The sequence below is a fragment of the Engraulis encrasicolus genome, chromosome 12 (genome assembly GCF_034702125.1).
Source record: "Engraulis encrasicolus isolate BLACKSEA-1 chromosome 12, IST_EnEncr_1.0, whole genome shotgun sequence".
Taxonomy (NCBI): domain Eukaryota; kingdom Metazoa; phylum Chordata; class Actinopteri; order Clupeiformes; family Engraulidae; genus Engraulis; species Engraulis encrasicolus.
In genome coordinates, this window is record NC_085868.1 from 56594909 (window position 1) to 56622811 (window position 27903).

Here is a 27903-nt window from a genome sequence, read left to right on the forward strand (position 1 = left end):
GTGTGCGTGCGTGTGTGTGTTGCAGACGGTTTCCAGTAGAGGAAATTCCTGACGATGAAAAAGAATGCGCCAACTGGCTACATAAACTCTACCAGGAGAAGGTAGGATACACACACACACACACACACACACACACACACACACACACACACACACACACACACACACACACACACACACACACACACACACACACACACACACACACACACACACACACACACACACACACACACACACACACACAAAGAAACACACACACACACACACACCCACGCCCTAGCATTTTAGCCTGTCTTTACAAAAAATAAAAGTTTGGCCAGTAACTTTGTCCCAGATTTTGATTTTGGCAGATTGTGAATTTGAGCTGGACATCCCCTGCTCTAGTAGCATGGAAGCACATTACAGAAACACATTGCAACAGAAAACACTGAAATGACTGGACATGAGTCACGTATAACAGCGGTATCATTTCCTCCTAAATCTGGGGGTTGTAGGCTCAAATCCCACCTCACCTCACCTCACCTCACCTCACCCCTCCAGCTATGCATGAGCAAGGCACCTAAACCCACATTGCTCCAGGGACTGTAACCAATACCCTGAAAAATATCTACAAGTCTCTTTGTATAAAGGTGTCCACTAAGTGTAATGCAATGTGATGTAAAGTAATATATTATATCAAAGTTCAGAGAATCCTTGTGCACAAGCCCTCAGCAATGCAGGTGCAGGTGTGAGGCAGGAGAAGGTGAACAATGAACAAAATTCAAAAGACACCGCACACTGCTTACTTTTCTTTTTCTTAATATATATTTCGGAGCGAGACCAGTGTGCGGTGTTTTTTGAATGTTGTTAATACATAATTTCCTCCATTTCCCAGGATTCCCTGCAGGCGCACTATGAGAAGGAGGGCTCGTTCCCGGGCCCGACCATCCGGCCCCCTCGCCGCCTCTGGACCCTCCTCAACTTCCTGTTCTGGGCGTGGCTTCTCCTCTCGCCGCTCATACAGCTGGCGTGGGACATTTTCATTAGTGGGTCACCACTACCTATACTGGGCTTCATGCTGTTCCTAATCATAGGTGAGCATATCAGGTGTGTGTGTGTGTGTGGGACATTTTCATCAGTGGGTCACCACTACCTATACTGGGCTTCATGCTGTTCCTAATCATAGGTGAGTTTATCAGGCGTGTGTGGGACATATTCATTAGTGGGTCACCACTACCTATACTGGGCTTCATGCTGTTCCTAATCATAGGTGAGAATATCAGGTGTGTGTGTGTGTGTGTGTGGGACATATTCATTAGTGGGTCACCACTACCTATACTGGGCTTCATGCTGTTCCTAATCATAGGTGAATATAGAAGGGGTGCGCGTGTGTGTGTGTGTGTGTGTGCGTGTGTGTGTGTGTGGGACATATTCATTAGTGGGTCACCACTACCTATACTGGGCTTCATGCTGTTCCTAATCATAGGTGAGAATATCAGGTGTGTGTGTGTGTGTGTGTGTGTGTGTGTGTGTGTGTGTGTGTGTGTGTGTGTGTGTGTGTGTGTGTGTGTGTGTGTGTGTGTGTGTGTGTGTGTGTGTGGGACATATTCATTAGTGGGTCACCACTACCTATACTGGGCTTCATGCTGTTCGTGTGTGTGTGTGTGTGTGTGTGTGTGTGTGTGTGTGTGTGTGTGTGTGTGTGTGTGTGTGTGTGTGTGTGTGTGTGTGTGTGTGTGTGTGTGTGGGACATATTCATTAGCGGGTCACCACTACCTATACTGGGCTTCATGCTGTTCCTCATCATAGGTGAGTATACAAGGGGTGTGTGTGTGGGACATATTCATTAGTGGGTCACCACTACCTATACTGGGCTTCATGCTGTTCCTAATCATAGGTGAGTATACAAGGGGGATGTGCGTGTGTGTGTGCGCGTGTGTGTGTGGGACATATTCATTAGTGGGTCACCACTACCTATACTGGGCTTCATGCTGTTCCTCATCATAGGTGAGTATAGAAGGGGCGTGTGTGTGTGTGTGTGTGTGTGTGTGTGTGTGTGTGTGTGTGTGTGTGTGTGGGACATTTTCATCAGTGGGTCACCACTACCTATACTGGGCTTCATGCTGTTCCTAATCATAGGTGAGAATATCAGGTGTGTGTGTGTGTGTGTGTGTGTGTGTGGGGGACATATTCATTAGTGGGTCACCACTACCTATACTGGGCTTCATGCTGTTCCTAATCATAGGTGAGCATAGAAGGGGTGTGTGTGTGTGTGTGTGTGTGTGGGACATGTGTGTGTGTGTGCGTGCGTGTGTGTGTGCTCATGAGTTTAGTCAAGACAAGTCAAGTCGTTTTATTGTCAATGTCTTTACATGCATGGGTCATACAAAGAATTTGAGTTTGACAGTCTAATGGAAGTGTGTGTGTGTCCGTGTCAGTGTGTGTGTGTGTGTGTGTGTCTCTCCACAGCGTCGGTAGTTGTGCATCGCCTGATCGGGGTGACGGTAACTAACAGAGGTGTGTGTGTGTGTGTGTGTGTGTGTGTGTGTGTCTCTCTCTCTCTCCACAGCGTCAGTAGCGGTGCATCGCCTGATCGGGGTGACGGTAACTAACACAGGTGTGTGTGTGTATGTGTGTGTCTCCACAGCGTCGGTAGCGGTGCGTCGCCTGATCGGCGTGACGGAGGTGAAGAAGACGGGGTCCAGCTACGGAGACCAGGAAGCCAAGAAGCAGAACTAGACCACTAGGCCACGCCCCCAGGAAGCAGAAACACACCAGGCCACGCCCCATTTAGGCCCCGCTCCATTTACTTCACTCTCAATCAGAGCCCACCTGACAATTAATCAATTAATCAATTAAAGGCTTTCTTTTTTTCTAACCCTTTCCTCTTTTCATTCTTTCTTTCTTTCTCTTTTTCTGTCCCATTTTACTTCTGTTTTATTTTGTTTCATTCTTCCTTTCTTTGTCGTTGTCATTCTTCTCTCTCTGTCTTTCGTGCTCTGTCTCTCTCTCTCCCTCCCGTCTTCTGTCAGTGCAGTGGATTGTGGTGATCTCCTATGAGAGACTGTACTTGCTATGGCCACGCACAGACACACACATGCACACGCACATACAGACTCACACACACACACACACACACACATGTACAGACGCACGCACACATACAAACAAACCAACAAACAGGAGAGTGTGTGGTAATTGTGCTAAAGAGGATTCAAAGTGTTCCTCACAAACTAACAGAACTAACGTAATACACATGGAAGGCTAATGCTAATGGCTAATGCTAAGCGTGTGCACATGGGAGGCTAGGCTATGGCTAATGCTAAGCGTGTGCACATGGGAGGCTAGGCTATGGCTAATGTTAAGCGTGTGCACATGGGAGGCTAAGCTGTGGCTAACGCTAAAAGTGTGCACATGGGAGGCTGTGACTCGACGGTCATATCACTCTGTCACGGTAGGCCCATGCTAGAGGGAAGAGAAGGTGTTTTGATTGGATAATGCCAATGGGATAGTCTAAATGTAATGTGGTCAATTGTTCAGAGCATCTGCAGCTCCCAACCAACATAACCCGGAGACCCCTCTAGCTGATTGGTCATTATCCCTGGGACCCCACCAGCTGATTGGTCGTTACCCCGGGACCCCACTAGCTGATTGGTCATTTGGTTTGTTTGTTTTGTTTGCTGTAGCACCCCTCTCTGGCCACACACATATGTACACACACACTCGCACGCTTACACAGAAACACACACAAAATACAGAAACACACATGCACTGAAACACACACATGCACAGAGAATGGGCAGACATATGGGATCTTCATGGCATCAAGAACCTGTAGAAGAACACGGAACACAGAACATGGACTACGATGATCTAGAACACGAAGGAATGCCATGATTTGATCTGCCGTTTGTCGTCGTTCGCTCCATCTCTAGAAAACCTGCGTTGAGAGATTTGTTTTCCTTTCGTGTGCGCTGTTCCTGTTGCCTCTCTGTTCCGCCTGTTAAAACGTTTTCTCCGGAAAACAAAAGAACTGTTTGTGGCGGTATAAAAAGGCAATAGCTCACTTATTTTTTGTGTTGCTGTCATGGTTAGCTTATCCCCCCTCTCCCTTGTGTAGAGACCCCCCAAAAAAACACACACACACACCCTTGTGTAGAGATTGCATTGGTACCGTGTGTGCGTGCATGTGCGCGTGCGTGTGTGTGTATGTGTGTTGACCATTACTCTGTTCCTGGCTGTCTGTCGCCTCCAAACCAAGTGACATATGAAATGTGTGTGTGTATGCGTGCGTGTGCGTTTGACATATGAAATGTGTGTGTGTGTGTGTGTGTGTGTGAAATATGAAATGTGTGTGTGTGTGCGTATCCCAAACCAAGTGACATATGCAAAGCATGTAGAGACTTTGGCGCTTTCAATTCTCTTGTTTTAGAAAGAAGAAAAAACTAAAGAGAGAGAGAGAAAGAAAGAGTATTTGGGGAGGAGGGTTATTATTTGTTATTTCTCGTCTTAAAACTTGCTAGCTGAATTAACAACAAGAACAAAATGAACCTAAACTAAAGTCAAGAGACAAGGGGGGCCTAACCTCATCGAGCATTGGAGCGTGTGTGTGTGTGTGCGCGTGTGTCCGAGTTTTTAGCAGCTCTGAACTAAAGACTACTGTAGATAATAACGACCCTCGAGCCAGCACCCGGCAACAGAGGGGTAACCGCGGCAACGGATGCCTAACTTGTTCCATTGCATTCGGGCCCCGAGCAGACACTGGGGCGGGGGTGGATGATCTTTTGGGGAGGGATGGCTGGGAAGATGATGAAGATGATGATGATGATGATGTTCGCATTCGATGGAATAATTCCTCATCCCTCTGGTGTTTGGAGGATGCGGAGGGCGGAGTTTAAAAAAATGTATATTTAGAAGCCTATAGAGAATAGTGAATTTAATTCAGATTTTTGTTTTTTCCTTTTTTTTGTATTACCTTCCAAATTGATTAAAGACTTCGAAACAAGGACGCGTGTGTATGTGTCAGCTGTGTTTGTGTTGGTGTGTACTCTGTAATATGGTTACGTGTTGAGCCTTAGTTCACCAGCAGGAAGTGGTAAACCTGCTAATAGCCTACAGACATCATTTAATTAAGGAAATGAGGACTCCAGGCTCTTCTATTAGATGATTTACCATGGTCCATGCGATTAACTTTGCTTTACTACTGAACCAGCTTCTTAGTAAACTCTACTCTATGATTCTTATTAAAAGTCATGAAACAGTGGAAATGGTGGAATGTTAGAGCTGGATGAACACATTCTAAAGCAAAATGAGAGTCCTAGCTTTTAAATGCAACTTACTTCATGTTTTTAAGTGCTTCTGAGGCTATTTAGGTATTTAATAGATAGAGGGCAAATCTGTGTTGTTAACACAGACATCAAATTACTGTTTTGTAGTTCTATATTATATGACCAGTGTGAACTTGTTTACCTTCTTGATGGTAAAGATCTTCTGAGAATAGAAAATGGAGATGAGAAACATCCCAGGACTCCCAAAAGATGGCCAGTGCATGAGCTTGAGTAACGACCGACATACAACACTGCATGTGAACTTCTGTTCTTCTGTTTCACCACTGATCTTTAACAGTCTGTAGGCCTACCTACAATAATGAGGACCCAATTCTGGGGCCCCCTCTCTCCTTGGCCCCGGGACAACTGATGGGAATGTACTGTAATGGGAATGCTGACAAATATTTTTACACACACACACACACACACACACACACACACACACACACACACACACACACACACACACACACACACACACACACACTGCTGTGTTGTAAACTACTTAAGGACTTTATTTAACATAATCATTATTGCATTGCAAATGTTAGCATGTTAGATTAATATTTACTTTGTGTGTGTGTGTGTGTGTGTGTGTGTGTGTGTGTGTGTGTGTGAGTCGGTGTGTGTGTGTGTGTGAGAGAGAGAGAGAGAGTAATGTGTTTACACGTTTGTGTGTGTGTGTGTGTGTGTGAACACACCTGATCTAACATCAATCAGTGAACAGAATAGACAGCTATATGGAAACATGCTATTCCTCCAGAATAATTAAATACCAATCATTGTATAATGCTCTTAAAACTGTGGTTACTCGTGTAACACTATAGCATTAATCTTTGGTAGTTTGGGCCATGTCCATAAAATGTGTGTGTGTGTGTGTGGCTTACAGGCTAAACAATTGACCAAATTATTTTAACCCCCCCCCCCCCCCCCTCATAACTTAGGAACCGAATGGCGTATGACCACCAAACTTGGAGGGGATGATCTTCAGCCAAAGATCTATGAATGACATCAGTTTCGTGTCATTATTGGATATTATGACATCATTATGACGTCATTTCCTGATTTTATTGCCCAAAATGTCATCTTAATGTATTTTCCATCTAACTTGGGTAATGCACATCAATTTCGGTTATTATGTGCTTCAGACCACTTCAAATGTTCACAAGGGTGTCTGATGCTAATGAAAATGTAAAAAAATGATGATGATGAGACTTAGATCAGTGATTTTTGGTCAGGTGTACCTGTCAGAAAACCGTTGCCATGGCAACAACAAAACTGATAAACCTAATGTTTTGGTATCACATTGTAGCCAACTTCATTTTTTAAGAAAAGTCACAAAGTTTCGTAGTCATAGCTTTAGTTATTCAGGAGTTATACGACATCAAAGTTGGTGCCCCCCCCCCCCCCCCCCCCCCAACCCCCCCCCGGGTCTGGATAGGGTTAAGACACTCAGTGAGCAGTGCTATGATAAACACCTATCTGTCAATCGAAATAAAGAAGTAAAATGTGTGTGCTGGTATCATCTCAGGGCTTTTCTCTGCTGCTCAGCTGCTAGACTATCACCACCTGTAGGATGGAGGAGAAAATGAGATGATGTCATATACCACTATCAGAACACACAAATACACACACGTGCACGCACATGTACACACACACACACACACACACACACACACACACACACACACACACACACACACACACACACACATACAGTGGTGCTCATATATTTACATATAATTTTTTCAAAGAATATGAATGATACCAAAAATCTGTGCTGATCACTGATGACTATTGTTTTAATTAAGCCATCTATTGGCAAGAAACTGGCTTTAGTTTTTTTTTAAATAACAATAACAGCAAAAACTACCCAGGTGCGCTTGATCATAAGTTTACAAACCCTGTTGATTGAGGCTGAATACATTCATACAATTTCACACAAGCGGGTCTGAAAGGATATTACAGTTAACCATCTTCACTTCTGAGCTGTTATATTGTGATTTGATTGTGCAGAAAACGTCAGTGAGTAGTTGAACTCCTGAGAGAACCTTGCATCCCTAAAGTCAGTGATTCACTACAGTTTTCATGTTATAAATCATGAAGAAAGCAAAAGATTTGTCATAAGGGTCTTTCGGGGCAGATAATTGAACTCTATTAAACAGGAAAGGCACATAAAAGGCATCAAAACAAATTCAGAATGTCAATTGGCATTGTTGCAATAATTCCAATACGAGGGCTTCGGTTGTAATCAAGCCATTGGCAGGTAGATGAAATAAAATCTTATCCATAATTGCGAGGGAAGTTGTTCAGGAGGCATAGGACAACCAAAAAATAACTTCAGGTGAAATATAGGAGAACATGAAAAAATGTTTCAAGCTGTACAGCAAAGAGGCACTTTAGAAAAGATGGTCTGTTGAGGGTTGCCAGGAGAAAGCCATTATACGAAATTGCAAACATGTTATTTTGCTTTTGATACACCAAATAGCATAGTGAGAAGCCTCACAAAGCCTAGGACAAAGTCATTTGGAAACATGAGATAAATATATAACTTTTTCAGGCACTATTAACACGACCATTTGGAGAACAGTCAATGTGGCCTATGATGAAAGTTACACCATCCCGTCTTTGAAACATGGTCATGGACCACTGATGTCATGGGAACAAATTAGTGTTACAAATGCACTGTACTTTTGGTCCACACTCAGAATGATGAACACATAACCCTCTGAAAAATACAGGAGGAAACTTGACACTCATCAGACTTGAAGCTGCACATAGGCCATTGTTTGGGCATGCCAACATGACAATAATCCAAAACAGAAAGCCAAGTCAACCAGTCATTAGCTTCAGAAACATAAAATGAAAGTTGTTGAGCGACCATCTCACTCTCCTGATCTCAACATCATTGAACCACTCAGGGGAAACCTCAAGCATGAGGCACCGGCAAGACACCCAATGATATTATAGGACACACCATTCTTCCAGCAAGAATGGGCTGTTTTACCATCTGAGAAGATTAAGAGCCTTATCCACAACTACCACAAACAATTCAAAGCAGTCAATGATGTTAAACGGGGCGGTATACAGCATCAGAAACTGGGATATGTAAACTTTTGATCAGGGTAATTTGGGTAGTTTTGGTTGTGAATCTGATTTTGAAAGAGTAAACGCAGAGGATTGCTAATAAATGTCTTTAGTCAGTCACTAGCAATGAGTGAAGGTTTTGTGTAATCATATTCTATGAGAAATTGATAAGAAACCATATATTCTGCCAGGGTATGTAAACATATGAGCACCACTGTACAGGTGTTTGGATAGTTACTCACAGCAGTGTCTCCAGACTACAGTTGGGGTCTTTCTTCAGAGCAGAGAGCTGCTCAACATCTGAGGCACTCAGGCCATTACGATACAGGATCAGCTCTTTGAGACATGAGGAGTGTGAGGACAGGGCAAAGGCCAGATGGGAACAACTCTTCACTGTAAGGTTACAGACAACCAGCCTGGAACACACACAAACAAGAAGTGTGAGGACAGAGTTACAAACTGCTTTTCTTTGTCAGCTTAAAGCTCCCCCAATAACCATGCTTTGAAAACATTTAATCAGCAACGGGGAAACGCCATAAACATTTGAAACACATGCAGATGAATCAGAAACAAATAAGTTGCATAACTCCACATGTTAGCCCTGTTGGTGTTTGGGTCTTTCTGACCCATGCATATAAAAAAAATATTTTTAACGGGAAAAAAAAACATACTGTACAGTATTAACCTTTATGTTCCCTTCATCCTGCTTGTGAATTTGTGTGTATGTATATATATATATATATATATATAAAGAGAGAGAGAGAGAGAGAGAGAATATGTATATATGGGGGGGGGGGGGTCTGTGACTTGATTGAGTAATGTAAAGATGAAGGAATAGAGCAACACAACATGCAGACAGATGGAGGGATGGAACGGAACAAGCACAGAGAGGAGAGACAGAGACACACACATAATATTGCTTACCATAGTGTTTCTAATTTGCAGTGTTGATGCTGAAGTCCAGAACATAAAAGTTCCACTCCAGAGTCACACAGATCATTGCCCCACAGGTTTAGACATGTAAGATGTGAGGAGTGTGAGGACAGTACAGAGGCTAGGTGGGAACAACTCTTCTCTGTAAGCTTACACCTCTCCAGACTGGAACACAAATACACGCACACACACACACACACACAAGAAGTGTGAGGTCAGGAAAGAGATCAGTTACAAAAAGCGTTTCTTTAGGGGTCAAACATACCAAAGCCGAACGGAACGGTCGTGGAACGAACGCCGTCTTTCTGCTTAGTTTCGGCCGGTGTGTTTTTCTCTGCCTTTCACACTGACAGCATCGTCGTGCGCGGCTAGTACTGTTAAAAACAAACCCACAGCCAAAGCTAGCCTGCTACTTTGCTATTCATTTGAATGAGACACCACCGGTCGCCGGCGTGAAAAATACGCTCGAGTTCTATTTTCCAAATGCAGCGTGGCGCGGAGCCGGCTCCCGCGCCGCTGACGCCCGACTACCGCCGGTTGGTGTGTAAGGACAGGTATGTTTCAATGTATTTTCACCGACGCCGGTAAAAATTGTGGCCGTTCCGCGACGCTTTACCGCCCTAGTGTAAGACCCCTTAGTCCTATTCCGACGGGACTAGTTTAATGGGAGGACCTGGGGTAAAGTAATAATAACCGGGAAATTTAATCCTGTCCGAACGTGCCAGTCCGGTAAAGATAGCGGAGTATGTCGGGTAAACTTCACCGCGAGTTTTACCTCCTGTAAAATGGTCCGGGAAAATCACCCTTGGTAATACTACTCCCATCCGAATGCGACCCTATGTAAAGATGTCTAGTTAAGCGTACAAAATGCACAATATATCCAATCTCTCCGGGCTTGCAAACATTACTGCCTTGCAGTAAACCGTTAGTTTTGTTTTAGGGAGTTGTTCCAAGCTGTGTTCGCTGTCAAAATCAGACAGCATAGTCAAACGCACTCTCCAAATGAAAGGACACGCATGCAGACGCATTAGAATGGATTATGATGGGTTCGCAAACCAACAGGCAATTATTAGAATTGTTCCACAGGACCAAATGCCTCCATGGATGCGCAATAATGTGCTCAAAAATCAATAATATATTGTGGAGTTGGCAAGTGCAGTCACAACGGTGCATGATGAGTAACCCCTCCTACTTTCTGTTCGTTTACTGACATATTTCAATCCAGTCCGAATCAGCCAATTCTATTACCGACGTCCTGAGATAAAAATCACATTTCCCCTTGTCCATTCATAAAACTAGTCCCCACAATCGGGAAAACACACACACACACACGCATGCACACACACACGCCCGCACACATGCACGCAGACACGCATGCACACACACACACACACACACACACACACACACACACACACACACACACACACACACACACACACACACACACACACACACACACACAGAGAGAGAGAGAAAGAAAGAAAGGAAGGAAGAAAGAGAGAGAGAGAAAGAAAGAAGGAAAAAGAGAGAAAGTAAATGGCTTTAGGAAGGCTAGAGAGGACATGATGAGAGTGAGAGATAGAGAGGGAGAGAGAGCAGGTGTGGAGGGGAATAGAGTGATGAGACCAATAGGGAAAGATATGGATAAAGAGAGTTAGCAAAAGCTGACTGTTGACTCCGTCATACAGTCTGGAACAAGCTAAGAGGAATCCGTTCCCATTGCCATTTAAATTAATTGGCGTTCCTTTAACCAATCAGTAATTAATCAACTCGTCAATCCACGGGTGAGCTCTGCATCACCACTGTTCACTGATTGGCAGCACTGTGAACGAAGCAAGCGTGTTGGGCCAGACTACTGTACGGAGCCAAAATCGTTGGCCAGAAGTATGTAGGATGGGGTCAGCAGGCTAGGAGAGAGTAGATGTGGAAGAGAAATGATCAGCGTGATGTGTAGAAAGAGAGGCATGAGGTATGAAAGAAGATGAAGAAGACAGTCATGAAGAGGAATGTGGAGAGAAAGACACAACATGCAGAGAGGATGAGAACAAGCACAGTGACGAAATAGGGATACAGGGAGGGAGAGAGGAGAGAGGAGGATTGATGGATGTAATAGAACAGAGGAAGGAGCAATGGGAGACTGAGGGCAGAGAAGCACAGAAAGTAGAGAGGTGTAGAGAGGTGTAGAGAGAGAGATTGTGCAGAGATGGAGAGATGCAGGGATGGAGGAGAACAAAAGCAGACATATGGAGAGAGGGATGATGGATGAATGGAACAGAACAACCACAGAGAGGAGAGATACACACACGCACACTGCCCAAAAAAGACTTCATGAAATGCTGATTACCATAGTGTTTCTAATTTGCAGTGTTGATATTGAAGTCCAGAACATAAAAGTTCCACTCCAGAGTCACAGAGATCATTGCCACTCAGGTCCAGCCATGTGAGACGCGAGGAGTGAGAGGACAGGACAGAGGCCAGGTAGGTACAGCTGTTCTCTCTCAGCATACACTGTATCAGCCTTGAACACGGACACACACACACATATACACACACACACACACATACAGGGAGAGTGTGGGGTCAGGACAGAGGCCATATAGGAAAAGCTCTTCTCTGTCAGAGCACAGGTCACAATCTCTCTCACACACACACACACTCTTTGTGTGAGAACTGTGTGTTCATGTGTCAATCCTAGACAATAAATAGTGTGTGTGTGTGTGTGTGTGTGTGTGTGTGTGTGTGTGTGTGTGTGTGTGTGTGTGTGTGTGTGTGTGTGTGTGTGTGTGTGTGTGTGTGTGTGTGTGTGTGTGACCTTCCCAGAAAACAACCCACAAAACAACATACACACAACACATACGCGCCCACACGCACGCGCACACACACTACCAGTACTTTACAGTCAAATATTAACACAGTGTGTTACTTACACTGCATATGTGGACGCTGTGACCACTGTTACCAGCTTCTGAAGAACATCATCAGGGCTGAGGAGTTCCGTCTGATCTTTGTCTGGTGTCCTCATGCATTTTTGCAGGTCAAACCCAACCAGCTGCTCTTTTGACATCTCGAGTCTAAATGTCACCGTCTCCCACTCTCCTGGTAAGAGCATCTCTACAGATAGCTGTTCTTCCTTCCTGTCAATGTGTTCCACTACAGCATGCTGATTCAGCTCATTCAGGCAGTAAAACAGGTTGATCCTTCTGTCTGAACTACTTTTGTCTCTGATCGTCTCTTTGACATACTGGACTGTCTGCACTGAGCTCTGTGATTGGTTATTGTTCTTTGGCAGTTGGTGTTTTAGGAGTTTCTGATTGGACTCCAGTGAGAGGCCCAGAAGGAAGCGGAGGAAAAGGTCCAGGTGTCCATTCTTACTCTGTAAGGCCAGATCCACTGCAGTCTTGTTCAGGTCATGAAGTGTTTCAGCTCTGAACAGAGCAGAGAGCTGAGAGGTTGGCTCCTGGTCAGACATGTTTCTGTCTCTGTTACTAAAACAGAGAAACACATACATTGCTGCAAGGAACTCCTGAATGCTCAGATGCACAAAGCTGAACACCTTTGCTTGGTACACATCCTTCTCCTCTCTGAAGATCTGAGTGCACACTCCTGAATACACTGATGCTTCTGTGACATCAATGCCAGCCTCCCTCAGGTCTTCCTCATAGAAGATCAGGTTGCCCTTCTCCAGCTGCTGAAATGCCAGTTTCCCAAGTCTCCAAATGATCTCTTCTTCTGTCTCTTTTCTCTCTGTGTACTTGCCCTTCTTAATGCCTGTCTGAATGATGAGAAAGTGGGTGTACATTTGAGTCATAGTCCTTGGCATTTCAGCTTTGTCTTCTGATGTTCTCTCTGCAACAATGGCTGCAATCCAGCAGAAGACTGGAATGTGGCACATGATGTAGAGGCTCCTAGATGACTTAAGGTGTCTGATGATTCTGTTGGCCAGATTCTCATCTCTGATTCTCTTCCCAAAGTACTCCTCTTTCTGTGGATCGTTGAAACCCCTTATTTCTGTCACCTGGCTCACACATTTCTTAGGGATCTGACTGGCTGCTGCTGGTCGGGTGGTGATCCAGAGGAGAGCAGAGGGAAGCAGATTCCCCTGGATGAGGTTTGTCAGCAACATGTTGACTGAAGCCTGCTCTGTCACGTCACACTCCGAGCTGTGGTTGAACTGCAGAGGAAGTTGACACTCATCCAGACCATCAAAGATGAACAATACTCTGTGCTGTGAACTAGTGAGTATTTCTTCGGCTTTTACCTTGGGGTAAAAGTGCTGGACAAGACCCACCAGACTGAACTTCATTTTCTTCATCAGATTCAGCTCACGGAAAAGAAAAGGAAATATAAAGTGGACCTCCTGATTGGCTTTCCCATCAGCCCAGTCCAGAATGAACTTCTGCACAGAGACTGTTTTTCCAATGCCAGCCACTCCCTTAGTCAGCACTGATTTGATGGGTATGTCTTGTCCAGATCCAGTTTTGAAGATGTCTCTGCATTTGATTAGTCTGCCAAATTTCTCTTCTCCACAGGTTGCTTTCTCTATCTGTCTGACCTCATGTTCATCATTGACACTATCCCTACCCCCTTCTGTGATGTAGAGATCTGTGTAGAACGTTTTCATTTCTGTGGAGTTTCCCTGTTCTATGCTGCCCTCAATCAGACACTGAAACCTCTTCTGCAGATGAGACTTGTGGATCTGCTGCATTTCGTGCATATGATCAAGTTGCTGTCTGAGAGTAAAAAAGGAAATGACAACTAGAATCACAAATAATGATATGGCAATTAATCAAATCTAATGTCTCTCTCTCTCTCTCTCTCTCTCTCTCTCTCTCTCTCTCTCTCTCTCTCTCTCTCTCTCTCTCACACACACACACACACACACACACACACACACACACACACACACACACACACACACACACACACACACACACACACACACACACACACACGCGCACGCGCGCACACACACACACACACACCTGTGATCATAAAGCTGTCTGAGATCTGGTTGACTGGGCTGCTGCCTCTTCAAGGGCTCAAAAGGGCTCACTACAGCAGAGAGGGAACTCTTGCGGTGGTTAGACCTGTGTAACACACACACACACACACACACACACACACACACACACACACACACACACACACACACACACACACACACACACACACACACACACACACACACACACACACACACACACACACACACATAATCACATCGACATACACATACTCAATAATGCTGCGTTCCATGTTTGTAATTTGTTTGACCTGCAGGCTGGAAAGAAGCCGACTCCTGGTGGCAAGTTCTTGGGACAGTGTGTGTGTGTGTGTGTGTGTGTGTGTGTGTGTGTGTGTGTGTGTGTGTGTGTGTGTGTGTGTGTGTGTGTGTGTGTGTGTGTGTGTGTGAGAGAGAGAGAGAGAGAAAGAGAGAGAGAGAGAGGTGAGGGAGAGAGGGAGGGGGGGGGAGCGAGCGAGCGAGCGAGATAGAGAGAGATCTCAATAGTAGAGTGCTGATCTTACTGTTGAGCTGAAGAGTCTCCTCCTTTAAATTTAATGAAGCGACCCATCGACTGGTCACTCTTCATAGACACACAGGTGGGTGCAGGAGAGGGTGGTCTTCTCTTAGACACGGGCTCCTCCATCCTAGACAATATGAGAGGGATGATTGTGTGTGTGTGTGTGTGTTGAGAGAGAGAGAGAGAGAGAGAGAGAGAGAGAGAGAGAGAGAGAGAGAGAGAGAGAGAGAGAGAGAGAGAGAGAGAGAGATTAGATAGATTAGATTAAGGTATGGTTTTATTTCTGACTGCTCTTTGGTTCAGACCTGGATCCAAAACCAGATGGAGAATCTCTTCACTAAGTTTGAATCATTCTCCTTCACTATTAGTTTTATGGGTGTTGCTCTGACAATTCTCCACCACTATAAATTAGGACTTGACATGAACTTTTTCACTCACTGGCCACTGTGGCTATCACTAGTCATTCCGCTATTCTACTAGCCACAAAATTGACATTGTTTATTTTCTTTATCATGATATATAACCTCAGCATTATAAAGACTTAATAAATAATTAACTATTGATGAACAAACTATTGATAAACAACATTAACAAACGTTTGTAAATGACTAGGAAATGTAAACAAATGCTTGTAAATGGTCCGTGTGTCATCCGATCATTCAATTATTCCATTCAATCTGGCAAACGGAATACGAAATAACGGCTCCAAAACCAAAACGCAATAACAATAATTTACTATTATTGGTCCGATTTCCCGCTGTGTTTTCTATTGCTCGCCTAAGTAAGACACGATAGTGCACAAGTGGCTGCCAAACGCGCTGCTTTACGCATTTCCCCGAGGCCTATAATCAGCCTGCTGATGCTCCTACTCCACAGAACATCTTTCTGTCCTACTGTTAGCCCCCTTGTGTGGGTGCCTGTGGGTGGTAGAGATAGCCTAACTCTGTTTTGAGTTGGGAAAAGGAAAATCAACATAACTCCCTATTTTTTGGCCATATGGAAAAACGGGAAAACAAAATATGGAGTCGTTATTTCGTTTTCCGTTTGCCAGATTGAATGGAATGATTGAATGATCGGATGATACACGGACCGTAAATGACTAGGAAATGCTATGTTAATATTTTATATTTATCGAACATTTACAAGTTGCTTGTAAATGAATACAATACTCTGTTATAAGGTGTACAAAATCTTGAATATATCATTTGTAGATATTTTATAAAGCATTAATAAAACTTAGTTAATAATAAAAACATGTGTTAATGTTTTATTCATCATTAGTTAATTATTTACTGAGTCTTTACAAAGGAACATTATTATAAAGTGTTACAATCAAAGCAGGAATACGGTATGAGTGCTATTCTGACAAATAGCAATTGAGTAAGCATTGTCTTGAACTTAAATACATAATTGATACAAGTGGCAAACAATAGAATAGAGGCTACTGTGGCATGTCAGTCAGGCCAAGGAATAAACAACTTGCCAAATTGGTAAGTGACAGTGAAACTATTACTAGCCTTAGTCCTGTTTTACCAGCATTTGGCCGGTTGGCTGGCGTCAATGTCAAGCCCTTCTATAAATCAATACGTTTGTTTTTGTGCTGTTACTGTCATGCCAATAAGCCTGGCTCTTTTGGTGCAGACCCCACATTTAGTATCTTGGAAGCCTGATGGGGAGACTGCACTCCAATTCACTAGTCTCTGATTGCACTGCTAATCTATGTGTTTAAGATGCAATTCAGAGTGTAGTGATTTAAGATATCTGTTTCCTTAAAGGCCAGCTTCCGATAAAACACAGTTTTACTCACTCCTTTTCATAGCGGTGTGTCACCTCGCCTGACTGTATTTCCCGGTGTTTCCCAATTGACATAAGCAATGCAGAGAAACAAGCAAATCACGAAAGCCTTTCTGTGTTGTGTCACATCGAAAGAGGGCTTTGTCCACAAGGGTTTATGTCGACCCATTTTTCTAAAAACATGTCGAGCCATTTTTTTCTGCTTTTTTTTTCAAAACAAGCAATGTCTGGCGGCTTGGCTTAGCTATCAGCTGGTTGCTACTCTCAGATACACACAGAGCACAAAGCCTCATACACACAGCCTGCCCATTCTGGTCGCTCCATGCCTGCAGTTCGCCTAGGGGTCGCTGTCGTAAGAGCACAGCCCTGAATGGAGCCTGCACGCCTCCGTTGGTGCCCCTATAGCACCACCCGGGGAAGTGGAGACTCTAACCTTAGACGATCTCTCTGCAGAGCAGGAGGAGGGAGCCAATCAGAGACGGATATACACGACAAACCCGGAAGACCCTCTCGTTTCTCCACAAGCCACCTTGCTAGCTTGCAAAAATGGCTTGAAACAAAACAACTAGAATGTTTTTTAAAATAGGACCAACACGTAACACATTCAATAACAATGGGGAACACAGCAATATTAATAAAATGACGTTGAGAGGACATCTTTAAAGCTCAGACTGTGCAAACTGGCTGGATCACATCCACACACATCACCACATTTAAACCTTTACTGGCCAAAGTCTACTTACACAAAAGTGTGTGTGTGTGTGTGTGTGTGTGTGTGTGTGTGTGTGTGTGTGTGTGTGTGTGTGTGTGTGTGTGTGTGTGTGTGTGTGTGTGTGTGTGTGTGTGTGTGTGTGTGTGTGTGTGTGTGTGTGTGTTTGTATGCGTGTTGATAATATAATTGCTAAAGAAATGAGATACTTACTGTCTGTTATTGTCAAGATAGTTCTGACTTCGGAGAGCAGACTCCTCAGCCTCAGATGAGAAATCTTTGAGATCTTGAACGTGGGTGCTGTAATCAGCAAAGATCTGAGTCAAACCTGTTCATCTGGTTCTGTTGTTGTGTAAGTGGATGGATGGGGGAGGAGTGCCCATAGGAATATACAGAATGTTACAGAAGTGGGTATAACACTCATATTTCTGCAATTTTATCTTTTAATGGGACAACATTAAATGCACATTAAATACATTTCTCTTTGACACAATGAGCATCAGCCAGCGTACAACTTGTATTGCCGCTTCAATTTATTGTTCACTCAAATAATTTGAAATACAGCCATTGATGTCTCAAAATGTACAGTACCTAACAAAAGTGAATACACCCCATCTTAAAATGGCTGGATTGGTATAGGGCATTTGCTCAGTGGACTGTTGATGATTTTGGGCAGGGCCGATTTTTGGTTTTGGCTGTTGCAGTCAACATAGTTCAAATTAAATTACTTTTATGTTGTTATATGCTGCATGGATGCCTGGTGGACTATTGTCCATTGAAAATGGCTAACCCTGTTTTATCCCAGTTCATGTCATGTTTCATGCTTAACACCATTTAAAGTAAAATTGTTCATCTGGGTGTCATCAGACAGACCACAGAACTAGCAATCCATATCTTTACTCTGTGTCAAGATAAGCACATTTTCTAATAATAACAATCAAGATAATGGAAAAAAGGAGGCACACACAAGGCTTGTGTGAAAAAGTGTATTGAAGCCAAAATTAAACAACAGAAGTCTAAGGTTAACTGGAGAAACAGACGTTTCGGAGCTAGTCCATTCTCAATGTCTCTGGGAGTGCACGCACCAAGTAATACGAGTGCAGGCGCAGACGCCGAACTTTGTTGGTCTTTTGTCATTCACTAATAATAACAATGACACACACCTGACTAGCGAATAGCTGAGTAGCCTGTCCAATTACCGGTACTTTTGTTCCCTTTACAAAAGTGGGCAGCACATACAAAAACCTTAGCAATTTCTATCCTGTTAATGTGATTTGGATGTAAATTAATTATTTAATTAAAAAATAAATGAATTAATTAATTCAAATTAATGCTGAGAGTCTACAATGCCTGCTTGTTTTATTTGTGTGTGTGTGTGTGTGTGTGTGTGTGTGTGTGTGTGTGTGCGCGCGCGCGCGCGTGCGTACGTGTTCATGTATTTCTGTGCATATGATGTCTTGCTCCACCTGACTCTCCTCCCTGTAATTCCCCCTAGACGCCAGCAGAGGGCGCCTCCACTGCTCTGTATGCTGCGGTGGCCTCAGAGCTGGAGGGAGTCGGGGGATCGTACCTCTACAACGGGGAACAGGTGATACACATTATATTATATTATATTATATTATATTATATTATATTATATTATATTATATTATATTATATTATATATGAGATTTATTTCATTTTCATTGCGTGATTTCTGGTCATCCTGCCTCCACATCCCTCCTCTGATTTCTGGTCATCCATACTGTATTGTACTGTACAAACATACCTACATACAGTATCTCTACTCTCTTGAAGATTACTTCCTGTTTGATACTCTAAATAATCTGTGTGTGAGTGTGTGTGTGTGTGTGTGTGTGTGTGTGTGTGTGTGTGTGTGTGTGTGTGTGTGTGTGTGTGTGTGTGTGTGTGTGTGTGTGTGTGTGTGTGTACCTTGTTACCACGTGCCCTATACACTGGTTAATTGACTAATCAGTGATGATGATTTGGTGTGTTTGTGCATGTGTGTGTCTCAGTGTTCTGTATGGGTAATTACTGTGGATTACTGTGGATTACTGATGACTGCACTTCACCACCACCTGGAACCTGGCTGTGCATAGGATCATCAGATCTTAGTGTCCTGTATGGGTGTGTGTCTATGTTGTCTGTATGTGGTGCCATATGATGTGTCATCAGGGTTGCCAGATGTGGCTGATGATTTCCAGCTCAAAACAAATGTTCAAAAAATACTTGGAGCCACTAAATCCCGCCCAAATTGACCTAAATTCTGGTGTTTACTATGACCATAAATGATCAGAAAAACATGCCTAATTCCATTTTTTACATGCAGACAGTCATCCTAAACAGCCCAATTGAGCAGGAAACCGCCCATTCGGCAACACTGTGTGTGGTGCTGTGATGATGATGATGATTAATGTGATGATTACCAGAGCTCTTAACTCATACAATTGTGCCATGAAGTGTGTGTGTGTGTGTGTGTGTGTGTGTGTGTGTGTGTGTGTGTGTGTGGGGGGGGGGGGGGGGGGGGGGGGGGGGGGGTTAGAGTATTTGTATGTAAATCATGCAATCGTGCAATATGCTGCAGCTGAATGTTGTTGCACTGATCTGACAAAAACAATTAAAAGAAACAATCTAAACAGCTTCTTAACTCTATTTGTGTGTGTGTGTGTGTGTGTGTGTGTGTGTGTGTGTGTGTGTGTGTGTGTGTGTGTGTGTGTGTGTGTGTGTGTGTGTGCCATGCAAGTCTCACACCATACATACAGTCATCCACAGAACACTGAAGTAAATTAACGTTGCATTTATTGGGTACTACTACTACTGTCACCAATACCCTGCACTTAAAATAACTGGATAAAAGTGCCATCTAAGTCTAATGTAATGTGACAATGATGGGTTGGCAAGCTGGCATATTTTCACTGCAACCCTGAACAGTGAAACGCAAGGTCACAAAACACATGCCATTCATCTGTTTATCTACCATGTGATGGATTTATGAAAAAAGGTGAATTCATATTGTCTACAATAGGCCCAAGTTAATACAAAATGATACTCTATGTCTACAATATAAAATGATATTCAATGTATACAATAGGCTACTATGTATACCAACAGTAGTAGGAGGACCCACCTTGCCATCAGTTTGGGGGTCCCTTGGATGAATATAGTACATATGTGCAGTGGTGCATTTTCATCCCCATTTTCAAGTTACTGGATTCTAAAATTGTACAGCTGTGTAGTCCTCACCATGGTAGTTCAGGTGGTAGAGGAGCCGGTTGGAGGTTCGATCCCCGCTCGGCCTGACTCCATCATTGTGTCCTTGAGCAAGATATTTAACCCCAAGTTGCTCCTGGTGGCAGCCACAGCAACCGGTGTGTAAATGGGAGTGTAAACGGGTGAATGTGAGGCATACAATGTAAAGCGCTTTGAGTGCTCGAAGGAGTGGAAAGGCACTATATAAAATGCAGTCCATTTACTATTTACTCCTGATGTAGTTTCTGCTTTTTCAAAACTGTCACTAAACACAGTCAGTACTTATAATGTAACGAGGACGAGGGCCTGATGGGAATATTATTGGAATGTTTGGGGTTCAGGAATATTCCATTTTAATTTATTCACAAATATTTGTTCACACACACACACACACACACACACACACACACACACACACACACACACACACACACACACACACACACACACACACACACACACACACACACACACACACACACACACACACACACACACTATAATTGATGATGAGTTAAATACAACAGCATAAAAACAGTGTTGTGAAATACCTAAGGACTTTATTTTACAATTTCACAAATAATATCTTTACAACCTTTACAATCATTATTGCACTCAGAATGTTAACATAAGCATCATTAATAGTCCATTTATATATTTACATAATAATCATTACTGCACTAAAAATGTTAACATTGGCATCATTAGTATCGCCATTTAAACAGTATAATATCCATTCATATGTTTACATAATCATTGAATGTCTTACTCAGGGTTGTTTAGTAAAAGATTATAAAAAATGTTAATGTTAATTAAATATATACACAATACCAGTACTACTGCTGTGGAATGACGTAGTGTGTGTGTGTGTGTGTGTGTGTGTGTGTGTGTGTGTGTGTGTGTCTGTGTGTCTGTGTGTCTGTGTGTGTGTGTGTGCTGGTGTCATGTCAGGGCTCCTCACTACTGCTTAGTACCTGCAGGATGGAGGAGAAAATGAGATCATGTCATATACCATTATCAGAACACACACACTTTCTCTATCTCTCTCTCTCTCTCTCTCTCTCTCTCTCTCTCTCTCTCTCTCTCTCTCTCTCTCTCTCTCTCTCATACACACGTCAGGGATTCTTGAGAGATGGGACAAAACGCGCTTTGAGAACCTGATTTTGAAAATGCAAAATATATTGATCATGTAGTAGATAAAGATTTACCCATGTAAAAATACAGGCTCCAGGTAAAGAGACATTTTTAACAAATTAACATTTACTTTCACACATTGATTTCCGTCAACTCCGTAAGACACAAGAGATGTACATAATTAAATTATTATAATAGTCCAAAAAGAATCTTAAGTTATGATTTGTATTGTTATGTTACTTAGTTACTCTTATGTACAAATATATATAATATATATATACTTACATTTTATTACATTTAATTTAAGACTGTTATTAATACACAGAGTTCGAAAAATTGGCATTTACAAACTTTTATTTTGTAACCATGAGGAAAACACCTGAAGTGGTTAAGATACAAGATGGTATAGATCTAATGACCCTTTATTGCTTAAACAAAAAAAGAGAAAGAATGTACTTTTTCTACAAAATATTACAAAAACACCTGAAAGTGCTGTGAAAAATCTGACGGAGTTGACAAAAAAAAAACTGACGGAGCTGACAAACTGATCTGATTTTTGGAGCCGAGTTAGTGCTAAATGTTTTTTCTCAGTTTATTTTGTAGTTTTGTTAAATTCTTAAAGGATAGTTCCGGCGTAAAATGAAAGTTTCACCATCGCTTTCCCATGCCACATAATGTATCTAATGATGAGCCATTCCGGGCAATGCCGCGCCGTTATGGAGTTAGCTAATTTTAAGCTTTTTGGTGAAAAACGCAGCCAACGCATCACGGCGGGGCCAATTATAAACCTATTCTTTTCTGATGTTTCCCCGCTATAAACAACTTCAAAAACGCTACACACTTCATCACAAAGGTCTCGTCAATCAAACCGAGGCACAGAGAATGTCATCGGACCACACAATCTTTCACTGGCCAGTGTTTTCAGAGGTGTCTCACTGTTGCAACTCTCTGACCCGGATGCAGGCTACTCAATCAGGTGGCTAGGTAGGCTAAACATGGTCCGCGGTTCGCACCGGCTGCGACCGTAAAATGAAAAGCTGGAACCCCGACCGTTTTCACCGACTGCCACTATCTAAACCAGCCATATTACGGGAATGGCTAATAGCATTAGAAGTGGACGAAACTGGCGTAAAAACCCGGAGGGATCGCTACTACCGTGTGTGCAGGCAGCAGATTTGAAGAGTTGCATGGAGAGTACAGGTAGGCAGACTACTCTTACAAAGTAATTGCAACACGGTATAATATAACATGGATTCAGCTTTGTAATAACACACCACTGGTGGTGTACTTACATCTGTAAGAGTACTTCTAGTACGACTTTATAAATTCCTCCAGCCCTCCTCCGTTGCGTAATGGTCCATCTGACCTCGCGCGCCCTGGTCATTAGAGTCTACTTCACTGAAACTACTCTAGCATGCTTGACATCAACCACATCGAATGCCTCAGATTTCACAATTTCACTTGCCATCCCGCGCTAGTTTGTTTTGACAGTGTATTTATCTCCTGTAGTGGGCTACATTTACTGTACCTGTAGGCTATGCCTTCCCAAAACAGAGTGCTTGCTGGCAAAGACGCGCGGTGTTGCAACCAGTTTCACAGATTCACAGACAGTCAAGATTCATGAGCCAGACACATTTACACATGTTTCTCTCTCTTCAAACATACCTCCATAGCCATGCGCCTTTTTGACACAGCATTCCTCTTTTGTTCCATCTCCCTTACTCTTCTTGTAGCCATCATCCATCATCCTCGAAATGCTCCCTCCACACATGGTAGTAGCGATCCCTCCGGGTTTTTATGTCAGTTTCGTCCACTTCTAATGCTATTAGCCATTAGCCATTAGCCAGGCTGCGACCGTAAAATGAAAAGCTGGAACCCCGACCGTTTTCACCGACTGCCACTATCTAAACCAGCCATATTACGGGAATGGCTAATAGCATTAGAAGTGGACGAAACTGGCGTAAAAACCCGGAGGGATCGCTACTACCGTGTGTGCAGGCAGCAGATTTGAAGAGTTGCATGGAGAGTACAGGTAGGCAGACTACTCTTACAAAGTAATTGCAACACGGTATAATATAACATGGATTCAGCTTTGTAATAACACACCACTGGTGGTGTACTTACATCTGTAAGAGTACTTCTAGTACGACTTTATAAATTCCTCCAGCCCTCCTCCGTTGCGTAATGGTCCATCTGACCTCGCGCGCCCTGGTCATTAGAGTCTACTTCACTGAAACTACTCTAGCATGCTTGACATCAACCACATCGAATGCCTCAGATTTCACAATTTCACTTGCCATCCCGCGCTAGTTTGTTTTGACAGTGTATTTATCTCCTGTAGTGGGCTACATTTACTGTACCTGTAGGCTATGCCTTCCCAAAACAGAGTGCTTGCTGGCAAAGACGCGCGGTGTTGCAACCAGTTTCACAGATTCACAGACAGTCAAGATTCATGAGCCAGACACATTTACACATGTTTCTCTCTCTTCAAACATACCTCCATAGCCATGCGCCTTTTTGACACAGCATTCCTCTTTAGACGGTTTCGTTTAGGTGTTCCATCTCCCTTACTCTTCTTGTAGCCATCATCCATCATCCTCGAAATGCTCCCTCCACACACGGTAGTAGCGATCCCTCCGGGTTTTTATGTCAGTTTCCTCCACTTCTAATGCTATTAGCCATTCCCGTAATATGGCTGGTTTAGACAGTGGCAGTCGGTGAAAACGGTCGGGGTTCCAGCTTTTCATTTTATGGTCGTAGCCGGTGCGAACCGCGGACCATGTTTAGCCTACCTAGCCACCTGATTGAGTAGCCTGCATCCGGGTCAGAGAGTTGCAACAGTGAGACACCTCTGAAAACACTGGCCAGTGAAAGATTGTGTGGTTCGATGACATTCTCTGTGCCTCAGTTTGATTGACGAGACCTTTGTGATGAAGTGTGTAGTTCTAGCGTTTGTGAAGTTGTTTATAGCGGGGAAACATCAGAAAAGAATAGGTTTATAATTGGCCCCGCCGTGATGCGTTGGCTGCGTTTTTCACCAAAAAGCTTAAAATAAGCTAACTCCATAACGGCGCGGCATTGCCCGGAATGGCTCATCATTAGATACATTATGTGGCATGGGAAAGCGATGGTGAAACTTTCATTTTACGCCGGAACTATCCTTTAAGCTTCTTTTTAAAAAAAGTGAAATTGTTTTGAGTGAAACTTTTGTGTCTTAGTCGTTTTTAGTCTTTCACAAATCATTTTTGTTAGTCAGAATTTAGTCGACTAAAAGTTAGTTCTTAGTCTTAGTCACTTTTAGTCTTTCACAAATAATTTTTGTTTAGTCATTATTTAGTCGACTTAAAGTCCTCAACATTTTAGTCTCGTTTTAGTCTTTCACAGATCATTTTTGTTAGTCGGAATTTAGTCGATTAAACTCTCAAAAGGTTAGTCGACTAATATATTTAGTCTTAGTCTAGTCGACAAAATTAACACTGAGTACACGCGCGCGCGACCACACACACACACACACACACACAAGGAAGACATATCTCATCTAGTCATTCTTCATCAGTGCCAGAATGTGACCATAAGGAAGCAGACACCGGAGTGTGTCTTCATATACAGTAGCAGATGCTCTGAAGAATGGTTCAAAGTTGATACAGGCAATGTGGTGATTGTTTTTGGGGTGTTTGGACAGCTTCTTGCTCAGTATCCAGATGTCAATATTTGGATTGCTTTTGGTAGGCCTATAGGTAAGAACTATAGGAGTTCCATGGATAGCATTTCCAAGGCCCTTGGGAAAGACAGCTGACAAAAGCGTGACATTTCGAATGATGCTTCCTTAAGACCCCCTCAATGATTTAAGCCTAGGAGCCCAACTGAAATATTCAATTTTCATATCAATCAAGTCAATAATACATGTACATATCAAGTGTCAGTGACAGCTTGGATGATTTACCTCTATACGGCCATCACAAAATAAAATGTATGCTGATTAATGTTCAGATATGTATCTCAGTCCTAAGTGTACAATGGACTAAATTTTCTGGGTGTTGTCCTTTGTTTAAAACATGTCTGCCTGCCTTCCCTCTCTCACATACTAAAATAGTCTTTCAAAAACTTTAAACAACAGTATGTAGAAATCTTGGCTTTGGAGGACTACTGTCAAAGTAGCCTAAAAGTCATCAGCACTACTCTACTGTATTGCACTGTGCTGTACTGTACTGTACTGTACTGTAATGTGATATACCATACTGTACTGCACTGTACAGTATGCAACTGTACTGTACTGTACTGTACTGTACTGTACTGTACTGTACTTAAATAGACTGCACCGTACTGTATGCTACTGTACTGTACTGTACTTTACTGCACCGTATTGTATGCTACTGTACTGTACTGTACTGTACCGTGCTGTACGTAAGGGATAATTGACGACACGGTGTGCGTATAACAGGAAAAATAATGCACACCTAGGTGGTGATGCGGCCATGACGCGAAGCGGAGTGGCCGTTACACCTCGGTGTACATTATTTTTGCTGTTATACGTACGCCGTGAAGTCAATTATCCCGCTTATACTACAGTTGCCACGCTTAATTTGAGGAATCATTTCAATGGTTTAATGGCTAAAACAAAGGTTTTCTGTATAACTACTTCCTTCCGCCACAAGAAGGTTCTTTTCATAACTTTCTAGCGAACTGCCCTTACTAATTCTAAATTGCAGGTTGCTATGGCCAAGACACCGTCGTTAGTTATATCGCATTTGGTTGTCAAGTCAAGAGCCAGTCGTTAATTCTATCGCATTTGGTTGTCAAGTCAGTCGCCTCAATGTTCTACCCACCAGATATATGGGCGCGTCTGACTTGCCCACAAGATTATGCTACAGTTGGCATGATTCCTACAAATTACAGATCTCAATAGATTAAAAAAATACCCCGCATATCTTGGTGACATTCTAAATGCCTCGCCTCGCCATTAACTTTATCAAAACAGGCACCTCTTCAATCTGCTCTCCTCCCATAGGAAATGACTACGTTCCCATAGTTTGGCCTATTGATCCGTAAATATCCCATACTTTTCACAAGTTACGCTACTCTCTCAATTGATAAACGCTACAACCACAGGAAACATCTCTCGTGGGGAAGAAACGCCCACGTGAAACGGGCGTCCCTTTGCACAGGGAATCTCTCTCTCTCTCTCTCTCTCTCTCTCTCTCTCTCTCTCTCTCTCTCTTTCTCTCTCTCTCTCTCTCTCTCTCTCTCTCTCTCTCTCTTTCTCTCTCTCTCACAAAGTTGGCAGAGTGATGGTCAGTTGGGAGAAATAAACATGTTTGAAATTTGATGAGGCCTACTAAGATTTGCTTCAGATTCACTATACATTGCTGGAGTTTCCAGATGCGTGATGCGACGTGTCAATTCAGCGCGTAATACTTTGCAACTTTTTTGTGGGTAATTTATGAACGTGCGCATTGATACACTGTAGTTATGCGGTAGGAAAAGTGACATCTAGGTGTGCATCTACACATATATATGGAACGGTCCTGTCCTTTCCCCTCTCTCATACAAATAAAATATATCTGTTATGGAAATTAGAGGATGGAGAACCTGCTACCTAGGACATCTTGCACTGACACTATCCCATTCAGATGCTGCTGAGTGAGCATTAGCAGCAGTCTATTCTCACCTTAGTTTTAGTGTGGGACATACTCATTTTAATTCAGACCAAGAATTTTCTCAAATCGATGACAATGTTACATTTGCTGTCAAGCATGTAAGCACAGACTCACCCATACTTTCACACTATGTACATTTTTGTAGTTTCATCAATCTGGTCAAGCAGGCTACCCTTGCTTCATCTCTGCTGAGGACTATATTGACATTGTCAGCTAAGTATAATGTCATGTAATAACAATGTAATGCATTACCAACATGACATATTGTATATGACATGGTAGACAATTTTTTTTCCAGGGGCACCCCTTCTAGGATGTCTTCAAATCACTCAAGGAACATGTGCATGGGCGTAATTTTAGGGGGGGATGGTGGGGACAAGTCCATACCACTTTTGAGATAAACCTAGCTTGTCCCCACCACATGTTCACAAATGTAATGCAAAAACTGCATATCTGAACAATTTGTCATTGAAATGTTCCCACCACTTTTCGAGCCAAACCTACAC

The 27903-nt window shown here is 43.0% G+C and overlaps 1 protein-coding gene and 1 long non-coding RNA gene across 2 annotated transcripts; one reads left to right on the forward strand and one right to left on the reverse strand.

Annotated features, from left to right (window-relative positions):
• Nucleotides 1-1922: 1922 nt before the first annotated feature.
• On the forward strand, nt 1923-2860 carry LOC134460419 (uncharacterized). Its single transcript, XR_010037087.1, has 2 exons — nt 1923-1989; nt 2630-2860. It is a non-coding gene; the product is annotated as an uncharacterized LOC134460419 (long non-coding RNA).
• A 3936-nt stretch (nt 2861-6796) lies between these two features.
• On the reverse strand, nt 6797-14050 carry LOC134460420 (NACHT, LRR and PYD domains-containing protein 3-like). Its single transcript, XM_063212841.1, has 5 exons — nt 12260-14050; nt 11677-11850; nt 9321-9494; nt 8639-8812; nt 6797-6878 (listed from the first exon to the last, which is right to left on the reverse strand). The coding sequence occupies exons 1-5, from the start codon at nt 14044-14046 to the stop codon at nt 6872-6874; spliced, it is 2316 nt and encodes a 771-aa protein (XP_063068911.1). The 5' UTR covers nt 14047-14050; the 3' UTR covers nt 6797-6871.
• Nucleotides 14051-27903: the final 13853 nt, after the last annotated feature.